General features: G+C 48.1%; 1 protein-coding gene across 1 annotated transcript; it reads left to right on the top strand.

Annotated features, from left to right (window-relative positions):
- The first annotated feature begins 186 nt into the window (after positions 1-186).
- Positions 187-27,806, top strand: LOC307133861 (uncharacterized protein). The gene is made up of 11 exons (XM_079829166.1): positions 187-241; positions 8,635-8,699; positions 8,918-9,179; positions 9,318-9,454; positions 9,541-9,573; positions 19,501-19,780; positions 19,916-20,052; positions 20,145-20,177; positions 21,500-21,767; positions 27,277-27,413; positions 27,513-27,806. Exons 1-11 carry the CDS (start codon positions 231-233, stop codon positions 27,515-27,517), a joined length of 1,368 nt encoding a protein of 455 aa, XP_079685292.1. The 5' UTR covers positions 187-230; the 3' UTR covers positions 27,518-27,806.

The raw sequence follows: 27,806 nt of genomic DNA, 5'->3' as shown, positions 1-27,806 counted from the left end.
AGTATTAATATTCATATCCATGTTTAATGGCACATTTCTGGTTTGTAATGTTTTGACGGGGCATAATGTTCCTCATCTGAATAACATTGGATTAATAATAAATATAGCAATTGTTTATATATAAATATTAACAATATAATTTATTTATTATATAAAAACATATTATTTACTATTTATTATTTACAGATAACGGCTGAATTGTGAAGGTCTTCTGTGAGGCTGATTCATTGATGATTTCCAGGTGAGTTATGAATGTTTATGAACTCTCTACACCAGAGTACAATTATAATAGGAATGAAAATGTATTGAATACAGTTGATCAGTTTTATTAGTGGTAAATATGCAAAACTCTTGGCACTAAACTCTAAGACATTCACTCTTGTAATGCTGTTCTTTAATTTAATTATTTAATGTGGAGATCATAATATAGATTTGATTAATCCAAATAAACATAACATAACAGATGAATTTGTTAACAGGATGTACAGTATGAGCTTATACCCAACCATCACTAGACCCAGTAGAATTACTTCACATAGTGCCACACTCATTGATAATATTTTCACAAATAACATTGAATGACATAACAGACCATCTGCCAGTCTTCACACTGTATGATGACAGTTATACAAATAATAAAACCGCCCATATATATATGTGTGTGTGTGTGTGTGTGTGTGTGTGTGTGTGTGTGTGTGTGTGTGTGTGTGTGTGTGTGTGTGTGTGTGTGTGTGTGTGTGTGTGTGTGTGTGTGTGTGTGTGTGTGTGTGTGTGTGTTTGTGTATATATATGTATGTGTTTGTGTATAATTACTATGGGTATGTGGATGTATATGTATATAAGGGAGATAAACTATTATATTTTTCTATGTTTAAAGTATGGAGGGCCAAACAGGAAATAAGTATATGTGAATCTGAATATATAGTTATAACTCTGAATACATAAATGTAAATATTGAATATATATTTATAACTCTGAATACATAAATGTATATATTGAATATATAGTTATAACTCTGAATATATAAATGTAAATATTGAATATATATTTATAACTCTGAATACATAAATGTATATATTGAATATATAGTTATAACTCTGAATATATAAATGTAAATATTGAATATATAGTTATAACTCTGAATATATAAATGTAAATATTGAATATATAGTTATAACTCTGAATATATAAATGTAAATATTGAATGTATAGTTATAATTCTGAATATATAAATGTCAATCTGAATATATAGTTATAACTATTAGTATATAAATGTAAATATTGAATGTATAGTTATAATTCTGAATATATAAATGTCAATCTGAATATATAGTTATAACTCTGAATACATAAATGTAAATATTAAATATATATTTATAACTCTGAATACATAAATTTAAATCTGAACATATAGTTATAACTCTGAATATATAAATGTAAATATTGATTATATATTTATAACTCTCTCAATCAGAGCATATATATATAAGAAAAACAGCAAAATGACAATTATACATGATGTCCACATGAGCTACATCTACTCACACAAACTCTGATCATATTCTGAATTAGGAAATCATAATGTATCAAATATAATCTATATATTAAAGTATTTAACCCTTTCATGCATGAATTATGGAAAACATTATCTAGATTTTTTTAAGATTCTTTTTATTACTTTAATATGATGTGAACATTGAAATCCATTTTAATTTTTACAAAATGCAGTTTTATTTAAAAATTGTTTAACTGTCCACGTATGTGGACACCATGCAATAAAGGCGTAAAATGGGACAAAAAGCCACAAATGACAATGTGGAATATTATGCTTTTTATTATGTCATTTTATGCTATGCATAACAGCTCAGATATTTAAAACATTAATATTACAATATAGCAACAATAAAACACATAGTGTAGGAACTATAATGCTATTACATATATATGTGGAAACCTAATAGCAATATGAGCTGGGCTTTGCTGGCACACACTCCTTATCAGTGCGGTCATGGTCACACACACTGACCTCTGGGATATTCTCTGTTATTCTGAACTGAGTGCTTGACCTGTGCTGTCCCTGTTTGGTAGGCAAAATGCAAATTTGTCTCGGTATGTATGTGTAAAGTTGCCATTTAATGCCATAATATGTTTATTGTTAATGGTTATTTATGTTGATATATTTGTTAAATGTCTGTTTTATTGCAATATAAGACAATTCAAAACATATTTGCAAAAACAGAACAGATATACTAGCAGGTTACAGAAATCAGACTTTATGCAATCTGACTCCACTGTTGCATGACGTCCACATACGTGGACAGTTCGTTTTTGGTGTATAAAAACTGCTCGGGTTACGACTGTAACCCTTGTTCCCTGAGTAGGGAACGAGCACTGCGTCTGGTTAGACACTTTGGGGATACTCCCTAAGCACTAGCGAATCTGAAGTCCGTATAGCCACTAAACCAATCTGATTGGCGTGCGTGATGACGTCATCGTGACGGCGTACCCGGAAGTATAAAGCGGGAGCCGGCGCACAGAAACGGCAGCTATTGCTCTGAAGCATGCGCTCCAGGCGTGCCGAGGTGTGGTGACGAGACGCAGTGCTCGTTCCCTACTCAGGGAACAAGGGTTACAGTCGTAACCCGAGCAGTTCCCTTTCGAGGGAACTCTCACTGCGTCTGGTTAGACACTTTGGGGAACGAGTACACACTAGCCCACACCGAGGGTAGCGCCTGCCCTAGTGTGAAACCGGAGACCGGGCACAACTAGGACTTGAGTACCCTAGCGCCAGCACCGTAGGGAGATACTTCTCCACTCCTTTTCCTTCCGTGCCCCAGCCGATGAAGGGAGGCGTCTGTTGAAACGGTTTCCCGGCAACAAGACGCTCCCAACACTGGCCCTTGGGACCTTACCGAGGGTAGTGCCTGCCCTAGTGTGAAGCCGGTGACCGGGCACAACTAGGACTAGGGAAAACACAAGCGCCTTCGTCGCCCCAGCCAATGAGGGAGACGTCTGTTGAAACGGTTTCCCGGCAACAGGACGCTCCCAAGACTGACCCTTGGGACCTTACCGAGGGTAGTGCCTGCCCTAGTGTGAAGCCGGAGACCGGGCACAACTAGGACTGGGGAACCCAAGCGCCATCTGCGCCCCAGCCAATGAGGGAGACGTCTGTTGAAACGGTTTCCCGGCAACAGGACGCTCCCAACACTGACTCCTGGGACAGAAACCAAGGTTTCTTCCATATAACTAGGGAACGAAGGCATCTGTGCGTTACCCTGATCATACGAAAAAAGATTCCCTCTGGGGGAAACCCCTTGGTTTCCAACCACCACTGTCAAGGTCTCACGTGCAGCAGGTCAAAAGGTCTCCCTTGGACGCTGCTGAACTGAGCCCCAGCACTCAAAAGTGCTTCACAGTGAAGGTCTCTTACTCCGCCGTCACGTGAGGCGGGGGATGTAATGCCTGAAGAACCAAGGAACTGACCAATCCTAAGTTCCCTGGTTCCTCCGACTCCAATGGTCCAAAGGGGGCCTCAGCCAGCCTTCGAAAACCACTGCCAGATCCCAGGCTGGGAACTCTGGAACGAGCCACAGGCCGCATCTTCCCAGCCCCACAGGGTAACTGTACAACAGATGGTGTCTACCCGAGCCCATCACCCAAAGGAGTGTGGAAAGCCTATGGCAGCCACGGACACCCTGAGTGTGGACGGGGTTGGACCCGCAGAGAAACGATCTTGGAGTAACTCCAGCACTGAAGCCACCGGCCAGTTAACTGGGTCCACCTCACGCTCCCTGCTCCAAGTGTCTCACCACTTGGGGCTGTACAGTCTCCTGAAAGATGGAGCCCTAGAACTGAGTAAGGTCTCTATCACCTCTGCCGACAAGCCAATATCTAGGTACCTGACCCCCTCAAGGGCCAGACCCAAAGGTTCCAAACCTCCGGCCGGGGGTGAAATATAGTGCCCCCTGCCTGAGATAGGAGATCCCTCCTCAGAGGAATCTGCCATGGAGGACCTGCCAGCAACGCTATGATATCCGAGAACCAAACTCGCGTCGGCCAACGGGGTGCTACTAAAAGTAGGCTGACCCCCTGTTGGCGGACTCTGTCCAGGACTTCCGGGAGCAGAGCAATCGGGGGAAAAGCGTACAGACGCAGCCTCGGCCACGTCTGAACCATGGCATCTAAACCCCAGCGGGGCTGGATGCGTGATGGAACACCACAGTGGACAGTGGGACGTCCCTCGAGACGCCACCACCCCTGGGTGGAGTCGCTACTCCCCGGGCCTCAGCCCCTGCCTCGACAGGATGTCTGCTCTTCTACAGTACGCAGGACCCATGTAGAAATATTCGGAAGGCATTCCATGCGCCGAGATAATCTACTGAGGGAACCAGCCTCTCAAGGCTGGCTTCGGGTGTTACACGAGCCTCCTCCCCAAACCCTGAAGCGGATGACCGGCAGGAGTGGTTGGGAACGATTCTCTATGTGCGGACGCGTTAGCCGCCCAGCCGCAAGTCCCTCCGGAGGCGGCTGGAGCAGCCTGCGTTCGCGGGAAATCGATGGGGCCCGAAGCGTCATAGACGGCGGGATTACCTCGATTTCCCCGGAGCGCAGCAGAGGAAGCAACCTCGGTTGGCACTCTACGGGGGAAACCGCTCTCGGAAGTCCAGCCAAAGCTAGGACTTTCCCCCAAAGCGGCCGTCCATGACCGCACCCCAGCCAGTGAGAAGGCGTCTGTTGAAGCGGATTTCCGGCAACAGGACGCTCCAACACTGGCCCCTGGGACAGAAACCAAGGTTTCTTTCATGTAACTAGGGAACGAAGGCATCTGCGCGTTACCCTGATCATACGGAAAGGATTCCCTCTGGGGGAGACCCCTTGGTTTCCAGCCACCACTGTAGAGGTCTCATGTACAGCAGGCCAAAGGATATCCCGTTGGACGCTGCTGCCCTGAGCCCCAGCACTTCCTGAAAGTGCTCTACGGTGATGCTGTGGCCTAGCCTAATTTCTGAGACCATCGCCAGTATGGTCTCGACTCGCGCGGGAGACAATTGTGCCCGCACCGTCGTCGAGTCCCATACGATCCCTAGAACCGTAGTCCTCCGGGACGGCGTCAACACACCTGTTGTGTTGAGTCTCAGCCCCAAGCACTTTATATGGGCCAGAGCGTCACCTCAATGCCGAACTGCCATCCCGTACGACTGGGCCAATATGAGCCAGTCGTCGAGATAATTCAGCACACGGATGCCCTGGAGTCTAAATAGAGCCAGAGCTGCATCCATGCACCTTGTGAATGTGCGTGGGTGAAGAGCTAGACCGAAGGGAAGCACTCGATATTGGTACGCCTCGCCCCCGAAAGCGAACCTCAAGAACTTCCTGTGACATGGAAGGATGAAGATATGGAAGTATGCGTCCCTCAGATCTATAGTGACGAACCAGTCCTCGAACTGGATCTAACTCACGATGATGGAGACCATGAGCATTTTGAAACCGAGCCTCCTCAGAGACCGATTCAAATACCTCAGGTCTACCGGACGCCACTCTCCTTCCCTTCCGAGAACTATAAAGTACCAGCTGTAGAACCCGGACTCCCTCTCTGGCGGAGGAACGCACCCTAAGGCTTCCTTCGCCAGCAAGGATTTTACCAGTTCCCTTACCCGACCCTGCTCTTTGTCTACAGTACGCAGGACCCATGTAGAAATATTCGGAAGGCATTTTCATGCGCTGAGATACTCTACTCAGGGAACCAGCCTCTCGAGGCTGGCTTCGGGTGTTACACGAGCGTCGTCCCCAACCCCCTGAAGCGGAAGACCGGCAGGAAGTGGTTGGGAACGATTCTCTATGTGCGGACGCGTTAGCTGCCCAGCCGCAAGTCCTTCCGGAGGTGGCTGGAGCAGCATGCGTTCGCGGGAAATCGATGGGGCCCGAAGCGTCATAGACGGCGGGATTACCTCGATTTCCCCGGAGCGCCGCAGAGGAAGCAACCTCGGTTGCTCCCCCGTGGGGGGGACCGCTCTTGGAAGTCCAGCCGAAGCTAGGACTTCTTCCCAGCAGCCTCCCTCCCTGGAGTATGTTCCTCAGATCGTCTCCAGGAGCGAAAAACCGCTGCTGGGACTGCTGGTGAGAATGACACCTCTGTTGCCAGGCTCCTGGAGGAGGGGCTCTAGAGGCGACGCTCTCCTTCTGCACCTGCCGGTGCGAGGAGCTGGTAGACGGCTGAGGCTGCCCCTTAGGGGCCGCTTTCCCCGGCTCTGAGTGGCGAGGGAGGCACTGACGGAAGGCCGCTGACTGCATCTTCGCCTCCTGGTACCCGGCGACAACGGTCTCAACCGCGTCACCAAATAGACCAGATGGCGAAATCGGGGAGTCCAAGAGGAAGGTCTTATCCTTCTCCCTCATCCCCGATAGATTCAGCCAGAGATGCCTCTCCACCATCACCACGGAGGCCATGGCCCAGCCGATAGCACGGGCCATCTCCCTGGTGATGCGGAGAGACAAATCTGAAGCCCTCCGTAGCTCCAGCACATCCTCCGAAGAAGGACCGTCGCCCTCATTGAGCTCTTTCAGGAGGTCAGCCTGGTAGACCTGCAAGACAAATAATGTGTGCAGGGAACTACCAGCCCGCCCAGCCGCCATATAAGCTTCGCCCACCAGCGATGAGGTGTCCCGACAGGGTTTGGTGGGCAGCTCCGGGGTTTTAAGGGACAACACAGAATCGGGGAAAAGATAACTCGTGAGAGCCTCTTCCACCTGTGGCATCGTCCCCTAGCCCGCCTCGCGCGCCCCCAGAACATTGGAATAATCCAATACTGGAGGAATACGCGAGGAATAGGGCTTCCTCCACGACCTACACACCTCGATGTGTAGGTCCGGGAAGAAAGGTAAACCCCGGCGAGGTGTTTGGACCTGGCGAGAAAGAAACCGGTCGTCCAGCCTACTAGGTGGCTGAATTTCCGGCACTTCCTGTGGCCAATTGATTTTCAATTCGGCCACCGCACGAGTCAAAAACCTCAATTAGCTCCTCTTGGGCGAGTGGATGAAGCGATGAAACACTTCCTGCTTCTCCACCTGCCCTGATGCACCACTCATCCGGCTCCTCGGAACCGGAGAGAATAAACATCAGATCCTCCACCCCGGGGGAAGAAGCCGCAGTGCGGGCTTCCACACGGGGAGGAAGATATTTAGAACTGTCAGACAAGGATTGGGAAAGTGCCGCAGCAGTCCCAGATCCCGCTGACAAGTCCTTCTGTGAACCCCATGGTCTGTGACACCGAGACGCCTCAGCGATCGCGGGTCCAGAACCCTGGGGCTCACAAAGCTGGCCGGCCTCATCGAACACGGCCAGCCGAGAGTGGAGCAGTCTGAGTGTGAGCAGCTTTTCCACTGACAGGCAGTTCCCTCGAGAACTGCCCGAGCATGCTCAACACCCAGACACTGCACACAAAGCAGGTGTGCATCTGAGCCCGAATAAAGCAGGGACACAGATGCACACACTGCTTAAACTCTCTCACATTCTTTTCCATTCTTTCAACAGCCTGCAACTGTGACAAACAACAGTAAATAGACAGACAATTTCAACAGAGAGCGTTATGCTGAAGAGCAATAACTGCCGTTTCTGTGCGCCGGCTCCCGCTTTATACTTCCGGTACGCCGCCACGATGACGTCATCACGCACGCCAATCAGATTGGTTTAGTGGCTATACGGACTTCAGATTCGCTAGTGCTTAGGGAGTATCCCCAAAGTGTCTAACCAGACGCAGTGAGAGTTCCCTCGAAAGGGAACCACATTTTACTCTAAATTTTAATTTTTTTAAATACTAACATATTCATCATACTTTACTGTACATACTAATATTTTTTTTAGCTCAATTGACCTCCTTATGTAAAAAATATGCCTGGGGCATTTGGCACATGGCTCTCGCTGTCAGCCATCTCGAATTAATGATGTCATCAAGCAATGAATGTTTGGGATGTAGCCACTGTTAAAATATTGCTGTCAATCTACTGACACTGCCCTCAAGTGGTTTGGAGAGAATTACCAAGATAAATGAACCCTAAATGGAGTTAAATTAACTGTACCCAAATGTGGACACCATGCATGAAAGGGTTAAATAAAGACACGTGATCAAATTACAAGCAATAGCACAAATACATCAAATATAGATCGAATAGAATAAAGATAAAGAATTATTCATCATTGTGCAACACATGACAAGGAAACTTCCACTGCTCGACTTGATCGGGAAAAAGGAGTGAAGGGTTTTTGACATTTTTCAAACTCTGACTTTTTCATCTGATGAATAATTATCAAGCTTTTATGGTCAATTGCAATATCCACCCTTGACAAACATGCACTTGTTTTTTGTTTATTTTTAATTAATATAAGTTATATATAGCATATATTATATGAGTATGAACGTTAAAAAATATATAAGATAGAAATAGAGAAAACTCAGCAAGGCATTTAAAACCCAAAGAACGGAGGCAGGTTAGTCACATTACACTGACTTTAAGTCTTGGGCTTCTTCTACTATTTTATCATCACAGTAGCAATATATATGTTTCTTTGTCTGAGAAATTGAAAATGATTCCTTCATATGCTGAGATGAGGCGATGTGTTGTTGTGTCTTATATCAGGATGGCCGTACGTGTGATTTTGTTTCTGACACTTTTTACTGGGCTGTGCGTCGCTGATCCCACAGGTACGTTTAGAATAATACAAGCAAAAATGCCTGGATTTAAAAATCTGTAATCGTTTTGTATCGTTACATTTCAATCAGATTAAATTATTAAAATTATATGATGACATATGGTCATTGAAAGCTTGTGATTTGTTTATATATGAAGACTATGTGATAGATTTTGTTCATGCACATTAAAGTAAAAAAAAGGTTCTTGTTTATTATTTTATGTTAAACAGGGAATCTCGCTCTTGAAGCCACAGCTGTCCAGTCTTCCACATACGAACGGTTTGGGCCTCAATATGCTGTCGATGGCAACAAGGGTTTATGCAGTCATACTAAAGATGACAAGGACCCCTGGTGGAGAGTTGACCTGCTGCACGTCTACAAGGTGACCAGGGTTGTCATCACTAATCGAGGAGATGTTTATGCAGAGAGGATAAATGGTACTCAGATCCGTATCGGCAACAGCCTGGAAAATAATGGCAACAATAATGAGCTGTAAGTATTGGCTCTCTCTAAATACATACACAAATGTTAGAAAATGAGGAAAAGATTAAATTACTTTGAATATGCACTTTGACAGAAGTATATTTAATATGTATGTATCTATTTCTCTGTTACTGTGTGTCTTCACAGGGCTGCAACTGTTGAGTCCATCCCACCTGGAGTCACAAAAACATTTGAGTTTCAGGCTATTAGGGGCCGATATGTCAACATTGTTATCCCTGGACGCAGTGAATATCTCACACTGTGTGAGGTCGAGGTGTTTGGTGGTGAGGAACAGAGAGAGAAGACTCTTTGATAGAATGGGTTTATGAACTTATTAATGTGTGTCTAACTGTTTAGTTTTTTTTTACAGAAAAGTACACATCATCGTACACTTCTGTTCCAGGTGCGTATTCTTCATTACTTTGAATGTTGTCAGTCACACACACATAATATTTTTATTGAACATTTAATAACCAATAAAGGATAAAGTACATCAAGACATTTTTTTAATCGCAATATAAACCAGACAGGCTGATCAGGACCCCGGCTTATTACAGGGCTACTAGCCACAAATAAATCATCTTGGACACAAAATATTGATTTAAAATAATAAAATAAAAAAACATTCCTAGCAAGACAAACATTCAAGGGATAATGTACAATCATGTACACCAAATAAATAATTACATTTAAATTCTTACCCGTTGATTAGAATCCATTACAGTGTACGAAAACAATCATTCTGGCAACAAGACGAACACTACAGTACTCTTAATGTCCTAGCACACTGAGTCCCACATTTTCACGTGTTAAAAATAAATACGACCTCAGGTTGTGTCAATCAAGTTTACACTGAAACTTTCATCTGTCATATAAAAATTTCAGTTTCTGCATTTTTCGCATCCATAGCAAACATGTTTTAAGGTGTTTTGACAAGTCAGAGCCACCGGATGACAAATATGGGAAAAAAAACTCGGCAACGCTTTAGATTTTGGCCCGGAAAGTACTGCGTAATTAAGGGCAAATTTACAGCATATTTTTCTGTAATTATAATGTAACTACGTGTAGGTATAAGGGAACAATATGTAATATTGGGATAACTATCAGGAACATTAACAAATGATTTATACTGTAAGTATTTTTTAATTAAGGGGTAATTATCTGTGTAGTTACAGAATCTGCGGGCTGTAAATTAAAGTGGTGCTTGTTCCCCTCTTGTTTCATGAAGTTACAAGATAAGTGCAATAAAAACACATACACAATCTGATATCACTCGGAAAACTTTTATTTCAGATTTACAACACTTATTCGTTTCTCTTCCTCTTGTTTCTCTTCTTTTCATCCTTGCCACAGATGAATCTTAAGAAGGAATCCCATGTCTCTAGCTAGTATTCTGTTTTATGTAACTGTTACACTGAAAATACAGTGCACGCAGAAATGTCCTCCTCGGTTACTCGTCTTTCACCCTCATGCCATCCGAGATGTATACGACTTTATTTCTTCATATGAACACAGATAAATAAATAATCTCTGCCAATGAAAACTCATTTGGGTTCCTAAATGTTACATAACTACAGTAATCCATACGATCCCAATGGATCGATCAATGTCTACTGAAGTGAAACGAACAAAAGTGTTTGTAAGAAAAATATATACATTGTGACGAGTCTCTCTGGGCATATCAGCGTCGCCCTGGTAACCAAGGCACGGCACCTGCACGACCTCATCACGGGCTGATCGGTCACAGCTGCAACCGATCAGCGAGAGGGTGTAAAAGCCGCTGCCGCTCTCACTTGGGCAGACACCCGTCTCATGCTGAACGTGCTGGAACTAATCCTTTCTCTCCTATCTCACAGAAGGCAGCGAGTGACCGACAGCCCGACTGAGCACGTTTGGACACCCACCTTCACGAGCACGAGAACTTCACAGGAACACCAGCCACGACGACAGCACGCACCTTTGTCTCACCGTTTTGCACCGATTCCCCAAAGTACACAATAAATCCACCCTCCGGGGTTCACTTTGCACGAGCAACCTTGTTGTGTGATTTCTCACCCGTGACATCTGGTGGAGAATGCAGGCAACTGCATGAGAAATCACACACAAGTGTTTGCAGTCTTCACCGCACTAATATATTTTTTTGTTCTCTTTCTGTGCACCACCCCAGCACCGATCGGCGCTCTCTCTTCCTTTGGAGATGGAGGAAATACTGCAGCGCCTCACTGAAGTCAGCATCCGCCAGCAGCAGATTGTAGAGCATCTGGCCACTTGGCAGGGCAGAGCGGAAGAAGAGATCGCCGCCCTTCATGCCCGGGCGGCCCAGTCAGTTCCACTACCTGACCCCCGCATGCGAGCGACTCGGCTGCTGCCTAAGATGACGGATCACGACGATGTTGAAGCATACCTCCAAATCTTCGAAACAACGGCCAATCAGGAAGAATGGCCTGCCGACGACTGGGCTACCGCGCTGGCTCCTCTCCTAACCGGCGAAGCCCAGCGAGCTTATTTCTCCCTTCCTCCTGCGATCACGAACGACTACAAGGAAGTGAAACGAGAGATCCTTGCCCGGTTGGGGCTTTCTCCCATCTGCGCAGCGCAACAATTCCATGAGTGGGAGTATCGTCTATGTCCGCCTCACCCTGGCCAAAAGAGTTACCTCCCGATCACGTGTGTGCATGGAGACACCAAACAAGTACCCGCTCGCCGTGTGAACATCGCTGCCGCCCATGGCACCTGGACCGTCGAAGCCGGATTGGTAAAGAACCTTCCGGTCCCGCTAGTGCTTGGAAGAGATTGGCCAGGGTTTGGCCGCCTGCTCGCCGCCATCGCTCAGCCCGCCAGCCCGGAACGGAACTGCCGCCGTCGTCGCCGGCCACAAAGACGCCGTCGCCGGCCGGCGCTGCTAGCTTCGGACAGCGGGAGAGATGGTGAGTCCCCCTCGTTAAACTCTAACCTATTCTATGATGTGTTCCAGCAGGCCAGCGAGGGGGGCTCTTTTGCCAAAGAACAGCGGGAGGACGATCGCCTAAAGCACTGCTGGAGTCAGGTCAGGACGGTGGACGGAAAAGACGTCCTCCCACGGCCCCATCCTCTCCCGCACTTTGTGGTCCGAAGCGGTCTGCTATACTGCGTGGCTCAGCGAAGGGGGGAGGAGAAGGAACTTCTGGTCGTCCCGCGGACGAAAACGGAGACCATCCTCGAACTGGCCCACTCCCATCCAATGGCAGGTCACCTCGGAGCGGCTAACACCATCCAGAGGATCCGGGATCGCTTTCACTGGCCGGGCCTGGAGGCGAATGTGAAGGGATTCTGCAAGGCCTGCCCGACCTGCCAACGCACGGCACCCAGGACTCCTCCCCCCAGCCCGCTGATTCCTTTACCCATCATCGAGGTGCCCTTCGAGCGCATTGGAATGGATCTGGTGGGGCCGTTGCCTAAGTCTGCCCGAGGGCATGAACACATCCTCGTCATCGTGGACTACGCCACCCGGTATCCGGAAGCAGTCCCCCTGCGGAAAGCCACAGCGAAAGCCATCGCCCAGGAGCTGTTTCTGTTGGCCAGCCGGGTCGGCCTCCCGACCGAGATACTGTCTGACCAGGGAACACCGTTCATGTCCCGGCTAATGGCAGACCTCTGCAGGCTGCTGGGGGTGAAACAGTTGAGGACCACTGTGTACCACCCGCAGACCGACGGACTCGTGGAACGCTTCAATCAGACTCTCAAACAGATGCTTCGAAGGGTAGCGGCGGAGGACAAGCGGGACTGGGACCTGATGATCCCCTACGTCCTCTTCGGCATCCGTGAGGTCCCACAAGCCTCAACTGGTTTCACCCCCCTTCGAGCTCCTCTTCGGTCGCCAGCCCCGGGGCCTGCTGGATGTGGCTCGGGAGGCCTGGGAACAGCAGCCTGCCCCTCATCGCACGGTCATCGAACACGTCACCCAGATGAGGGAGAGGATCGACCGTGTCATGCCATTAGTCCGGGAACATCTCAGCAAGGCACAACAGGCCCAACAACGCCATTACAACCGGGCAGCCCAACCACGGGAGTTCCAGCCGGGAGACCGAGTGATGGTCTTGGTCCCTACGTCCGCCTGCAAGTTCCTGGCGTCGTGGCAAGGGCCGTACACCGTGGTGGAGAAGGTTGGCCCGGTGACGTACCGGGTACGCCAACCGGGAAGAAGACGGACGGAGCAGTTATACCACATCAACCTACTGAAGAAGTGGCAAGGGACCCGAGACCAGCTCGCCGCCCTCAGTCTCACCGATCCCGTGGTTGTGGACATGGACCCCCACCTGTCGGCTGCCCAGAAGACCGAGCTGCAGAACCTGGTCAGACAGTTCACGGATGTGTTCTCCTCTAGGCCCGGGCAGACCAACGTCATCCACCATGACATCAGGACCGCCCCTGGAGTCATCGTCAGGCAACGGCCCTACCGAGTCCCAGAAGCTCGTCGGAAGGCTATAGAGGAGGAAATCAAGGAAATGCTGAAGTTGGGGGTGATAGAACCATCGCGCAGCCCATGGTCCAGCCCCATCGTGATGGTACCCAAGCCGGATGGCACCCTTCGCTTCTGCAATGACTTCCGCCGGCTCAACGAAGTCTCCGAGTTCGACGGCTATCCCATGCCTCGGGTCGATGAGCTGCTAGACCGCCTGGGGAGGGCCCGGTACATCTCGACCCTGGACCTCACCAAGGGATACTGGCAGGTACCACTCACTCCCTCCGCTAAATCAAAGACTGCTTTTTCTACCCCTAGTGGACACTGGCAGTACCGGACCCTCCCCTTCGGCCTGCACGGGGCCCCTGCGACGTTCCAGCGAATGATGGACATCATCCTACGGCCCCACCAAGCGTACGCGGCCGCGTATCTGGATGACGTCGTGGTGCACTCCGAGGCATGGGAGGAACATCTGGAACGTCTGCGGAGGGTGCTCTCGGAGCTCCGGCGGGCTGGACTGACCGCCAACCCCCGCAAATGCCACCTTGCGCTCTCTGAGGCGAAGTACCTGGGATTCCAGGTTGGCCGGGGCCTCATCAGGCCCCAGGAGAGGAAGGTGGAAGCCATTCGCAACGCACCAAGACCACAGACAAAGTCCCAGGTACGCACCTTTTTGGGGCTGGCGGGCTGCATCGTACACCAGCACGTCCCACCTGCAGCTCCAGAGACGGACGTGCAGCTGAATGGTCACCCCATCCGGGCGCTTCTGGACTCGGGCAGCGCAGTCACCCTCATCCAGGCTCGTCTATGTCCGCCTCACCCTGGCCAAAAGAGTTACCTCCCGATCACGTGTGTGCATGGAGACACCAAACAAGTACCCGCTCGCCGTGTGAACATCGCTGCCGCCCATGGCACCTGGACCGTCGAAGCCGGATTGGTAAAGAACCTTCCGGTCCCGCTAGTGCTTGGAAGAGATTGGCCAGGGTTTGGCCGCCTGCTCGCCGCCATCGCTCAGCCCGCCAGCCCGGAACGGAACTGCCGCCGTCGTCGCCGGCCACAAAGACGCCGTCGCCGGCCGGCGCTGCTAGCTTCGGACAGCGGGAGAGATGGTGAGTCCCCCTCGTTAAACTCTAACCTATTCTATGATGTGTTCCAGCAGGCCAGCGAGGGGGGCTCTTTTGCCAAAGAACAGCGGGAGGACGATCGCCTAAAGCACTGCTGGAGTCAGGTCAGGACGGTGGACGGAAAAGACGTCCTCCCACGGCCCCATCCTCTCCCGCACTTTGTGGTCCGAAGCGGTCTGCTATACTGCGTGGCTCAGCGAAGGGGGGAGGAGAAGGAACTTCTGGTCGTCCCGCGGACGAAAACGGAGACCATCCTCGAACTGGCCCACTCCCATCCAATGGCAGGTCACCTCGGAGCGGCTAACACCATCCAGAGGATCCGGGATCGCTTTCACTGGCCGGGCCTGGAGGCGAATGTGAAGGGATTCTGCAAGGCCTGCCCGACCTGCCAACGCACGGCACCCAGGACTCCTCCCCCCAGCCCGCTGATTCCTTTACCCATCATCGAGGTGCCCTTCGAGCGCATTGGAATGGATCTGGTGGGGCCGTTGCCTAAGTCTGCCCGAGGGCATGAACACATCCTCGTCATCGTGGACTACGCCACCCGGTATCCGGAAGCAGTCCCCCTGCGGAAAGCCACAGCGAAAGCCATCGCCCAGGAGCTGTTTCTGTTGGCCAGCCGGGTCGGCCTCCCGACCGAGATACTGTCTGACCAGGGAACACCGTTCATGTCCCGGCTAATGGCAGACCTCTGCAGGCTGCTGGGGGTGAAACAGTTGAGGACCACTGTGTACCACCCGCAGACCGACGGACTCGTGGAACGCTTCAATCAGACTCTCAAACAGATGCTTCGAAGGGTAGCGGCGGAGGACAAGCGGGACTGGGACCTGATGATCCCCTACGTCCTCTTCGGCATCCGTGAGGTCCCACAAGCCTCAACTGGTTTCACCCCCCTTCGAGCTCCTCTTCGGTCGCCAGCCCCGGGGCCTGCTGGATGTGGCTCGGGAGGCCTGGGAACAGCAGCCTGCCCCTCATCGCACGGTCATCGAACACGTCACCCAGATGAGGGAGAGGATCGACCGTGTCATGCCATTAGTCCGGGAACATCTCAGCAAGGCACAACAGGCCCAACAACGCCATTACAACCGGGCAGCCCAACCACGGGAGTTCCAGCCGGGAGACCGAGTGATGGTCTTGGTCCCTACGTCCGCCTGCAAGTTCCTGGCGTCGTGGCAAGGGCCGTACACCGTGGTGGAGAAGGTTGGCCCGGTGACGTACCGGGTACGCCAACCGGGAAGAAGACGGACGGAGCAGTTATACCACATCAACCTACTGAAGAAGTGGCAAGGGACCCGAGACCAGCTCGCCGCCCTCAGTCTCACCGATCCCGTGGTTGTGGACATGGACCCCCACCTGTCGGCTGCCCAGAAGACCGAGCTGCAGAACCTGGTCAGACAGTTCACGGATGTGTTCTCCTCTAGGCCCGGGCAGACCAACGTCATCCACCATGACATCAGGACCGCCCCTGGAGTCATCGTCAGGCAACGGCCCTACCGAGTCCCAGAAGCTCGTCGGAAGGCTATAGAGGAGGAAATCAAGGAAATGCTGAAGTTGGGGGTGATAGAACCATCGCGCAGCCCATGGTCCAGCCCCATCGTGATGGTACCCAAGCCGGATGGCACCCTTCGCTTCTGCAATGACTTCCGCCGGCTCAACGAAGTCTCCGAGTTCGACGGCTATCCCATGCCTCGGGTCGATGAGCTGCTAGACCGCCTGGGGAGGGCCCGGTACATCTCGACCCTGGACCTCACCAAGGGATACTGGCAGGTACCACTCACTCCCTCCGCTAAATCAAAGACTGCTTTTTCTACCCCTAGTGGACACTGGCAGTACCGGACCCTCCCCTTCGGCCTGCACGGGGCCCCTGCGACGTTCCAGCGAATGATGGACATCATCCTACGGCCCCACCAAGCGTACGCGGCCGCGTATCTGGATGACGTCGTGGTGCACTCCGAGGCATGGGAGGAACATCTGGAACGTCTGCGGAGGGTGCTCTCGGAGCTCCGGCGGGCTGGACTGACCGCCAACCCCCGCAAATGCCACCTTGCGCTCTCTGAGGCGAAGTACCTGGGATTCCAGGTTGGCCGGGGCCTCATCAGGCCCCAGGAGAGGAAGGTGGAAGCCATTCGCAACGCACCAAGACCACAGACAAAGTCCCAGGTACGCACCTTTTTGGGGTTGGCGGGGTACTATCGCTGTTTCATCCCCAACTTCTCCTCTGTAGCCGCCCCCCTGACAGACCTGACCAGGAAGGGGCAGCCCGAGAAGACCTGCTGGACGTCGGCCGCCGAAGAGGCCTTCGCCCAACTCAAGACGGCCCTGACAGCGTCTCCGGTACTCCGCGCCCCTGATTTCGGCTGTCCCTTCCTGCTGCAAACGGATGCTTCCGACACCGGACTGGGAGCCGTCCTCTCTCAAATCCAGGAAGGTGAGGAACATCCCATACTCTACATCAGCAGAAAGCTGTCCCCGGCAGAGAAGAACTACGCCGCCGTCGAGAAGGAGGCCCTGGCCATCAAGTGGGCAGTCCTGGAGCTGCGGTACTACCTCCTCGGCCGTAAGTTCACCCTGCTGACCGACCATGCTCCTCTCCAATGGATGGCCCGGGCGAAGGATACCAACGCCAGGGTGACCCGCTGGTTCCTCGCGCTCCAGGACTTCCACTTCGAAGTACGACATCGGGCCGGGGCCGCCAACGCCAACGCTGATGGACTCTCGCGGATGTGGGCAGCTTTTTCAGGTCTGTCAGGGGTCATTCCCCACCCACCCCTTGTTTCACCCCTACTGTCTCCTCTCGTTCCCAGGGCCAGAACGACGCTTAGGGGGGGGGAATGTGACGAGTCTCTCTGGGCATATCAGCGTCGCCCTGGTAACCAACGCACGGCACCTGCACGACCTCATCACGGGCTGATCGGTCACAGCTGCAACCGATCAGCGAGAGGGTGTAAAAGCCGCTGCCGCTCTCACTTGGGCAGACACCCGTCTCATGCTGAACGTGCTGGAACTAATCCTTTCTCTCCTATCTCACAGAAGGCAGCGAGTGACCGACAGCCCGACTGAGCACGTTTGGACACCCACCTTCACGAGCACGAGAACTTCACAGGAACACCAGCCACGACGACAGCACGCACCTTTGTCTCACCGTTTTGCACCGATTCCCCAAAGTACACAATAAATCCACCCTCCGGGGTTCACTTTGCACGAGCAACCTTGTTGTGTGATTTCTCACCCGTGACAACATAATATATGATAATAGCAATGAGAAACAAACAAGACTAGAAGGCAGAGACGTCAGTTGAAACACACGTGAGAACGTCATGAAAGCTTGAAGCTTCTTTACTCATGCACGCGCTGGTAACAGCTGATCGGATGCGAAAAGATTAGTCAATTATGAGAGCATTTCTTGGTGTACTTTTTCTTTTAATAAATAATAATACAAAATATCAAAAGACATGGGATGTATCTTAAAGGGTTAGTTCACCCACAAATGTAAATTCTGTCATTAATGACGTCCCCTCATGTCATTGGACACCAGTCAGACCTCCTTTCATCTTCGGAACACAAATGAATATATTTTAGTTGAAATCCGATGGCTCAGAAAGGCCTCCATTGGCACAATGCAATAAGCTTCGAAGCGTTATGAATCAGTGAGTCGATTCATGATTCGGATCGCGTGTCAAACAGCCAAACTGCTGAAATCACGTGACTTTGGCGATTCAAACCGCTGAATCGACTCACTGATTCATAACGCTTCGAAGCTTCATGATGCCGTGTTTTGAAATCGGACAACACAATATAAGACGTTATTTAGGTTTTTTTTATGAACAAAAACTATTCTCATCGCTTCATAAAGTTATAGTAGAGCCACTGTAACGACGTCTTTAGTGGCTTTTATGGGTCTTGAGAGTGTGCAGTGCATTGAGCCAATGGAGGCCTTTCTGAGACATCGGATTTACACTAAAATATCTTCAGTTGTGTCTGAAGATGAACGGAGGTCTGATGGGTGTCCAACGACACGAGGGTCAGTCATTCATGAAAGAATTAGCATTTTTGGGTGAACTAACCCTTTAAGATCCATCAGTGGAAATAACGATAAAGAAGAAGAGGAAAGCAAGCAAGAGAAACAAAAAAGGGACAAAACGTGCCTCTTTCTGTCCGGACGTTATTATTTGAAATGAAAAGTTTATATAAAAAAATGAATAAGAAGTGTCAAATCTGTTTCGGATTAAGTTGTTTTTCAAATAAATATTTCTTAGTGATATCCGATTTTGTAATTGCACCTATCCTGTAACTTCATGAAACAAGAGGGGAACAAGAACCACTTTAAAATACAGCCCGCAGATTCATACTTACCCTGTAACTACACAGATAATTACCCCTCAATTAAAAAATACTTACAGTATAAATCATTTGTTAATGTTCCTGATAGTTACCCTTTATTCCCCCGATATTACATATTGTTCCCTTATACCTACACATACTTACTTTATAGTTACACTACAATTACAGAAAGTTATGCTGTAAACTTTGCATGACAACAGGAGCCATGACAGTGAACACAACAAAATAAGAACATAAGAAATATGAACATGAAACCAAAACTATACATGAAAGGCCGGCTTCAGAAACCCAGATGAGCTGTCTGTTGTACAGCATTGCTATTGATGACGCTCATTATCTGGATTATTTTGCCCATTATATTGGGTTTATACTTTTGCACATTAAAGTAAAAAAAGGTTATTGTTTATTATTTTATGTTAAACAGGGAATCTCGCTCTTCAAGTCACAGCTGTCCAGTCTTCCACATACAAACAAGCAGGAGCTCAAAAGGCTATCGATGGCAACATGAATTCAATTACGGCTGGTGGGTCATGCAGTCATACTAATAATGACATGAACCCCTGGTGGAGAGTTGACCTGCTGGAAGAACAAGCGGTGACCAGGGTTAGCATCACTAATCGAGGAGATGGTTATGCAGAGAGGATAAATGGTGCTCAGATCCGGATCGGCAACAGCCTGGACAATGATGGCAACAATAATGAGCTGTAAGTATTGTCTCTCAATATTTTCCTAAATGGTTCTGTTAATACAAACTTGTCTTTGACAGAAGTATATTTAATATGCTTCATGCTGTTTTGATACGCTCATCTCTATTTCTCTGTTACTGTGTGTCTTCACAGGGCTGCAACTGTTGAGTCCATCCCAGCTGGAGCGACAAAACCATTTGAGTTTCAGGCTATTAGGGGCCGATATGTCAACATTGTTATCCCTGGGCGCAGTGAATATCTCACACTGTGTGAGGTCGAGGTGTTTGCAGGTGAGGGACAGAGAGAGAAGACTCTGTGATATAATGATATAGTGTTTATGAACTTATTAAAGTGTGTATAACCATTATCATTTTATCAACAGAAAAGGACAGACCACCGTACACTTGTTTTCCAAGTGAGTGTTCTTCATTACTTTGAATGTTGTCAGTCACACATATATAATATTTTTACTGAACATTTGATAACCAATAAAGGGTAATGTACATCAAGACTGTTGTTATTGCAAAATAAACTCGTCTTTTCCTCCTCATTGTGACGTATATCTGAGTGAAACGGCTTCTGAAATTAGAAAAAATTTAGGGCGGGGCTTGATTTCGTCCTTCGGGAATTGATTGGATCGTTGTAAATTGGGCGTTGCTAACAGTTTGCACTCAGTTGTGGAGAAAAACTCGATCTAGCTCTTAAATTTATTTTCTCTCTAAATCTTTTCTACATGTATTAATGAGCAGGCTAATGACAGGCTGATCAGGACCCGGCTTATTACAGGGCTACTACACTCAAAAAAAAAGGTTCTATATGGCACCAAAAATGGTTCTTGGCTCGTAATCATAGGGGAACCTTTTTGTAGTGCTATATAGCACCAATTTTGGCGCTTCAGTGGTTCGTCAGCGGTTCTTCAGAGGTGCTATACAGCACCTTAGTCAAAGAACCAGTGAAGAACCTCTGAAGAACCTCTGAAGAACCGCTGAAGAACCACTGAAGCACCAAAATTGGTGCTATATAGCACTAAAAAAGGTTCCCCTATGATTACGTTAACATTTTTTTTTTTTACTTACTTACTTGTAAAAACACGCAAAGCTTCCGTGAAGAAAAAAATATCCCTATAAAGACAAAATTAAGGAATAATGTACAGTCATGTACACCACATAAATCATTACATGGACATATTGATTTAAGATTAAAAAGTTTTCAATTCTTCCCTGTTAGTATCTTAGAATCCCGTACAGTGTACAAGGACAATCATTCAAATAAATAATTACATGGACATACTGATTTGAGATGAAACTTTGTACCTGTTAGTATCTTAGAATCCATTACAGTGTACAAGAACAATCATTCTGGCAACCAGACGAACACTACAGGACTCTTAATACTCTTAATACTTCAATACAATCTGTAACTATATCAGAGCTGGCACCAGTTGTGTTTGAATGAAACAAGAGAGAGCGGGTCCATGTGTGACACAAGAAACATCAAAGAAAGCCCGGCTTCAGAAACCGGGTGAGCTGTCTGTTATACAGCGTTGCTATTGATGACGCTCATTATCTGGAAATATCTGAGTGTCACGACTGACCAATCAGAATCAAGTATTCCAGAGAGCCGTGTAGTAATCATTTGCGTACATTACATAGCTTAGCTTTATTTTGCCCGTTATATTGGGATTATACCTTAGCACATTTTTAGCACCAAAAAAAGTTATTGTTTATTATTTTACAGGGAATCTTGCTCTTGGAGCCCCAGCTGTCCATTCTTCCACATACGAAGATTCGTGGTTCGTGGCTCAAAAGGCTGTCGATGGCAACAGGGATTTTTGCAGTCATACTAAAAATGACATGAACCCCTGGTGGAGAGTTGACCTGCAGGAAGTCTACAAGGTGACCAGGGTTGTCATCACTAATCGAATAAATGGTTATGCAGAGAGGTTAAATGGTGCTCAGATCCATATCGGCAACAGCCTGGACAATGATGGCAACAGTAATGAGCTGTAAGTATTGTCTCTCTCTAAATACTTAAAGTCGGCATGAAATCAAATTTTACAATTTGTTTTTTTTTTATATTTAATATTGTAGTGTTTACTAGGGATGCCACAATTCTCAATATAATATTGAACCGTTCGGTACGGAATTCCCGGTTCAATACGCGCTTGTGAATTGCGTTTTTTTCGGTTTTGCATTGAATTAATTATTTTTCTACAAATTCTATCATTTGCCTCCATCCCAATACTTTCACATCACACGTTAGTGGTAGAGTTATACTCACGGAATACTATAGTTATTCACAATCAAGAAAGTTTATTATTTGCATGCATTTTAAAGCTTTGCCGGCTCATTTGCGTGCGCGGTTTTAACATGCGCTTTTCCGAGCGCGCGCAATAAACGCCTGTCAAACACGTGATTACTGAAGTAGTAGTCTTACTGCGCTAATACTGTCAAATACAAGGTTAACATAAACACAGTCGGTTATGTCTAAAGTGAAAGTAAAATCGGTGTGTGTCTGTATATTAGATGCACGCAGGTCTTAAATTGACAGCAGCGCAGCCTATAGTGAACACGCTGTCCTTAAAGGGACAGTTCACCTCTAAAATTATGTTATTATTTACTAATCTAATATTGTTCCAAACCTGTATTCATTTCTCGATGACATCATTTTCATTTTTGAATGAACTATCCCTTTAATGTTAATACAACAACAAAAGACTAAGAGAAAATCACTCTCTGCTCTTGGCTGAAAAACTTTAATACAGTAGCTTTAATAAGAATCTATGTTATAGTGAAGTCTATGTGTTATGAACTGCTCTGAGACAGAAGGGTTGAGAATCCACTCGCAGCTTTATTTGAGGGCAATCCAGAGGCGTAATCCAAAGTACAGGCAATGGTCATACACAGACAGGCAGTCCAAACAAAGAAACGAACAAACAAACAAAACAGGCAGGGACCAGAGGCAAGAGAGTAATCCAGGGAACAGGGCAAGAAATCCAAAACAAGAAAACCAGGAGACAAGAAAACAGGAGAATGCTCGGAATTGCAGCGTAACACTAAACAAGACTTCGCGGAGTGTGAATGCATGACCATGGTATAAATAGACAGATACTAGCAGGATGGTGAGACACAGGTGAATGCAATCAGTGAATGAGGGACAGGTGAATGTGATTAGTGATAAGTGATGATGAGTCCGGGCAGTGAGTTATGGGAAATGTAGTTTGTGAGTGATAATAGTCTTATGTGTGGAGTGCCCTCTGGTGGCTCTCAAGGGCACTCCAGCTGGTAATCGTTACATAGCCCCCCCTTTAAGGAGCGGATTCCAGACGCTCCTAAAACTGTCACGGAGGGAGGAGGAGCGGAGGCGGACCCGGGGGCGGGATGGAGGGCCAGGCCCGTGGAGCGGATAACGACCTGGAGACTGCGGCAAGCTGGGAGGCCACGGCGGATCAGGCTGTGCAGGTGACCAGGGCGGATCAGGCTGTGCAGGCGACCAGGGCGGATCAGGCTGTGCAGGCGACCAGGGCGGAGACGACCCTTCAGGCGGCCAGGGAGGAGACCATGGCACAGGAACAGACACCGGCTCAGAAACAGGACCAGACACCGGCTCAGGAACAGACACCGGCTCAGGAACAGACACCGTGTCAGGAACAGGAACAGACACCGTGTCAGGAACAGGAACAGACACCGGCTCAGGAACAGGAGCAGACACCGGCTCAGGAACAGGAGCAGACACCGGCTCAGGAACAGGAGCAGACACCGGCTCAGGAACAGGAACAGACACCGTGTCAGGAACAGGAACCGACACCGGCTCAGGAACAGGAGCAGACACCGGCTCAGGAACAGACACCGGCTCAGGAACAGACACCGGCTCAGGAACAGACACCGGCTCAGGAACAGACACCGGCTCAGGAACAGGAACAGACACTGGCTCCGCGAAGACCATCTTGTCCTGGGACACTGGTTCGGCGAAGACCATCTTGTCCTGGGACACTGGTTCGGCGGTACGAGACTCTTGACGGGCAGACGTGACGTGAAGCTCAGTCCCTTGACGGGCAGACGTGACGTGAAGCTCAGTCTCTGGATCGGCAGACGTGACGTGAAGCTCAGTCTCTGGATCGTCAGAAGTGACGTGAAGCTCAGTCTCTGGATTGGCAGAAGTGATGCGAAGACCATCTTGTCCTGGGACACTGGTTCGGCGAAGACCATCTTGTCCTGGGACACTGGTTCGGCGGTACGAGACTCTTGACGGGCAGACGTGACGTGAAGCTCAGTCCCTTGACGGGCAGACGTGACGTGAAGCTCAGTCTCTTGACGGGCAGACGTGACGTGAAGCTCAGTCCCTTGACGGGCAGACGTGACGTGAAGCTCAGTCCCTTGACGGGCAGACGTGACGTGAAGCTCAGTCTCTGGATCGGCAGACGTGACGTGAAGCTCAGTCTCTGGATCGGCAGACGTGACGTGAAGCTCAGTCTCTGGATCGGCAGAAGTGACGTGAAGCTCAGTCTCTGGATCGGCAGAAGTGACGTGAAGCTCAGTCTCTGGATCGGCAGACGTGACGTGAAGCTCAGTCTCTGGATCGGCAGAAGTGACGTGAAGCTCAGTCTCTGGATCGGCAGAAGTGACGTGAAGCTCAGTCTCTGGATCGGCAGAAGTGACGTGAAGCTCAGTCTCTGGATCGGCAGAAGTGACGTGAAGCTCAGTCTCTGGATCGGCAGAAGTGACGTGAAGCTCTGTCTCTGGATCGGCAGAAGTGACGTGAAGCTCTGTCTCTGGATCGGCAGAAGTGACGTGAAGCTCTGTCTCTGGATCGGCAGAAGTGACGTGAAGCTCTGTCTCTGGGCTTGACAGGACCAGCGGTGAAGAGGGCTTTGAGCTGGACAGGACCAGCGATGAAGAGGGCTCTGAGCTGGACAGGACCAGCGATGACGAGGGCTCTGAGCTGGACAGGACCAGCGATGACGAGGGCTCTGAGCTGGACAGGACCAGCGATGAAGAGGGCTCTGAGCTGGACAGGACCAGCGATGAAGAGGGCTCTGAGCTGGACAGGACCAGCGATGAAGAGGGCTCTGAGCTGGACAGGACCAGCGATGAAGACTCTAGCTTGGCGGGCATGACGCAAACTGCCTTGGCTTCGGCAGATTTGGCGTGAAGTGCGGGCTCGGCTGGACTGGTGTGAATTGCAGGCCCGACTGGACTGGTGGCCATGTCGTCCGAAGACACATGCATAGCAGATGCAGTGGGTATGTCACTATCCTTCTCCATTATACCCACTGTAAAAGCAGAACCGCTCAGTTGCAATGCAATGTCAATGTACTTTTTTAGAGAGCAATTAGGATCATGCAAAGGCATGATAGAACTGAGTGGCTCAGATAGTCCTCCTCTGAAAAATATCATGAGGCATACCTCGTCCATTGAAGTCAAATGGGCCAGCTCAATGAAGTCCTCTACATAGTCCTCGATGGGGCGATCTCCCTGACGGAGACGCATTAACTGTGCTGCTGGATTCATAGTGGCGAAGTCTTCTGTTACGAACTGCTCTGAGACAGAAGGGTTGAGAATCCACTCGCAGCTTTATTTGAGGGCAATCCAGAGGCGTAATCCAAAGTACAGGCAATGGTCATACACAGACAGGCAGTCCAAACAAAGAAACGAACAAACAAACAAAACAGGCAGGGACCAGAGGCAAGAGAGTAATCCAGGGAACAGGGCAAGAAATCCAAAACAAGAAAACCAGGAGACAAGAAAACAGGAGAATGCTCGGAATTGCAGCGTAACACTAAACAAGACTTCGCGGAGTGTGAATGCATGACCATGGTATAAATAGACAGATACTAGCAGGATGGTGAGACACAGGTGAATGCAATCAGTGAATGAGGGACAGGTGAATGTGATTAGTGATAAGTGATGATGAGTCCGGGCAGTGAGTTATGGGAAATGTAGTTTGTGAGTGATAATAGTCTTATGTGTGGAGTGCCCTCTGGTGGCTCTCAAGGGCACTCCAGCTGGTAATCGTTACACTATGTAGTGTTTTATTTTTACATTTATTCATTCAATTTCATACTTAAATGCTGCTGTACTGCTCTGAGCTGCCAGTGTAAATCTTTATATATATTTATTTTATATTATACAATACACTAGGAATGTGTACAAGGGTTTTTTTTAAAGTAAAGTTTTATGTTTAAGGAAGGCTTTTCAATTCTTTAAGTAAAAGAAAGAAAGAGCATTGCAATAAAAAAGTTTTTTTTTTCTTTTCCTTAACCTCTTGCGGTTCCTGTCGCCTAAGAATAGAATAAAGCTGATGTGACAAGCCATCAGAACTGAACCGAACCGAAAACCGTGGTTAAAAACCGAGGTATGTATTGAACCGTGGACTAACTGTATTGTTGCATCCCTAGTGTCTACTATAACTGATTTATCTGTGCACTTCATTAATTAAAAAAAAATGATTTCCCCTTATAATCTTTAATCAAATACGTTAGCTTTCCCTCCCCCATCGAAACGACTTCTCTTCTCTTCCTGTCATGTGCTATTGCGCGAGGTTCGCCCCCTGTCTCGTTTCTGTACCGCCTCTCAGAAACCTGTCACTGATCGTGGTGGTTAGGTGCATTTTTTTTTCGGTGTACACAATACCATCTTCAGGAAGGACTTGAGTCAAAAGGAGATAAATATATGAGAAATAAAAGCTTTTTTTATGTAAAAATTACTCAATATAGTCGGTCAGCTTGTCGTGACGGCTCGCACTTAGGAATGCAGCGTGTGAATGCGCTTATGGCGTGCCCCCCTTATAAGGGAGAGCTGACAAAAAAGTTTTACAGAAATAAAGCCATAAAAGGCTAAAAATGAGTGAAATCTGTAGCATAAACCAGTGAAAAGTGAGGAAATCTGATCATTAATACATGTAGAAAAGATTCAGAGAGAAAATAAATTTAAGAGCTAGATCAAGTTTTTCTCCACAACTGAGTGCAAACTGTTAGCAACACCCAATTTACAACGATCCAATCAATCCCCGAAGGACGAAATCAAGCCCCGCCCTAAATTTGTTCAAATTTCAGAAGCCGTTTCACTCAGATATACGTCACAATGAGGAGAAAAAGAGGATCTCAACTTCCGTTTCACCCCGACTTTAAACAAATGGTTAGAAAATGAGTGTGACAAGCCGGAGCGGGCGAGAGAGTGGCACGAGGCCAGTGGCGTGATTGCACTCCGGTCTCGAATTCTCTCATGGAGGAGCTCGGAGGCATAAAGGGAGGAGCGACGACAGTGAAGGACGAGAGAGGACCAGGCCTGGATTTTATGTTGTGTTTTGTTTGCATTTTATTATTTGTGTTTTTACTTTCAGTGTGTTTACTTATTAAAGTCTTTTGAACGTTAGCCAGTTCCCACCCCATTTTATAAACTGTGTTACAATGAGTAAATAAGATAATTAATAAATCATTTTAATACAAACTTATATTCTATATGCTTCATGTTGTTTTGATACGCCCATCTCTATTTCTCTGTGTGTCTTCACAGGGCTGCAGCTGTTGAGTCCATCCCACTTGGGGAGACAAAAACATTTGAGTTTAAGCCGATTAAGGGCCGATATGTCAACATTGTTCTCCCTGGACGCAAAGAATATCTCACACTGTGTGAGGTCGAGGTGTATGCAGGTGAGCGATAAAAGGAGAGAGACATTGTGTGTATATGTTTGCACTCTTTCTGCTATGTGTACATTGTCTTAATGATTTTTGTTCTGTTTTCATTGGCAGATTGAGTGGAATGAGATGATGTTACACCACAGTCCACTGATCCTATCAGCAAAATACCAAACTACTCTTTTATGAGCAATACTAATATTGCACTTCTTTCTTTGCTTTCATTTTACCTCTGCAGATTTTATCCTTAAGATAAAAGATCAGTTTCAGTGCACATTCAGTAAAGGCTTGAAATGGTTTTTAAAATGCACCTGATTCTTAACCCCAGTTTGATCCAGAGGGGTGTGTATTTACCCTTCTTTATCATTGCTATCTTTTGCTTTGCTATCAATAAATTACTACAGCATC

The sequence above is a fragment of the Gobio gobio genome, assembly GCF_949357685.1.
Source record: "Gobio gobio genome assembly, chromosome: 11".
Classification (NCBI taxonomy): domain Eukaryota; kingdom Metazoa; phylum Chordata; class Actinopteri; order Cypriniformes; family Gobionidae; genus Gobio; species Gobio gobio.
Note: the sequence above shows the minus strand (reverse complement) of the source record. Positions and strands in the feature narration are given on the sequence as shown.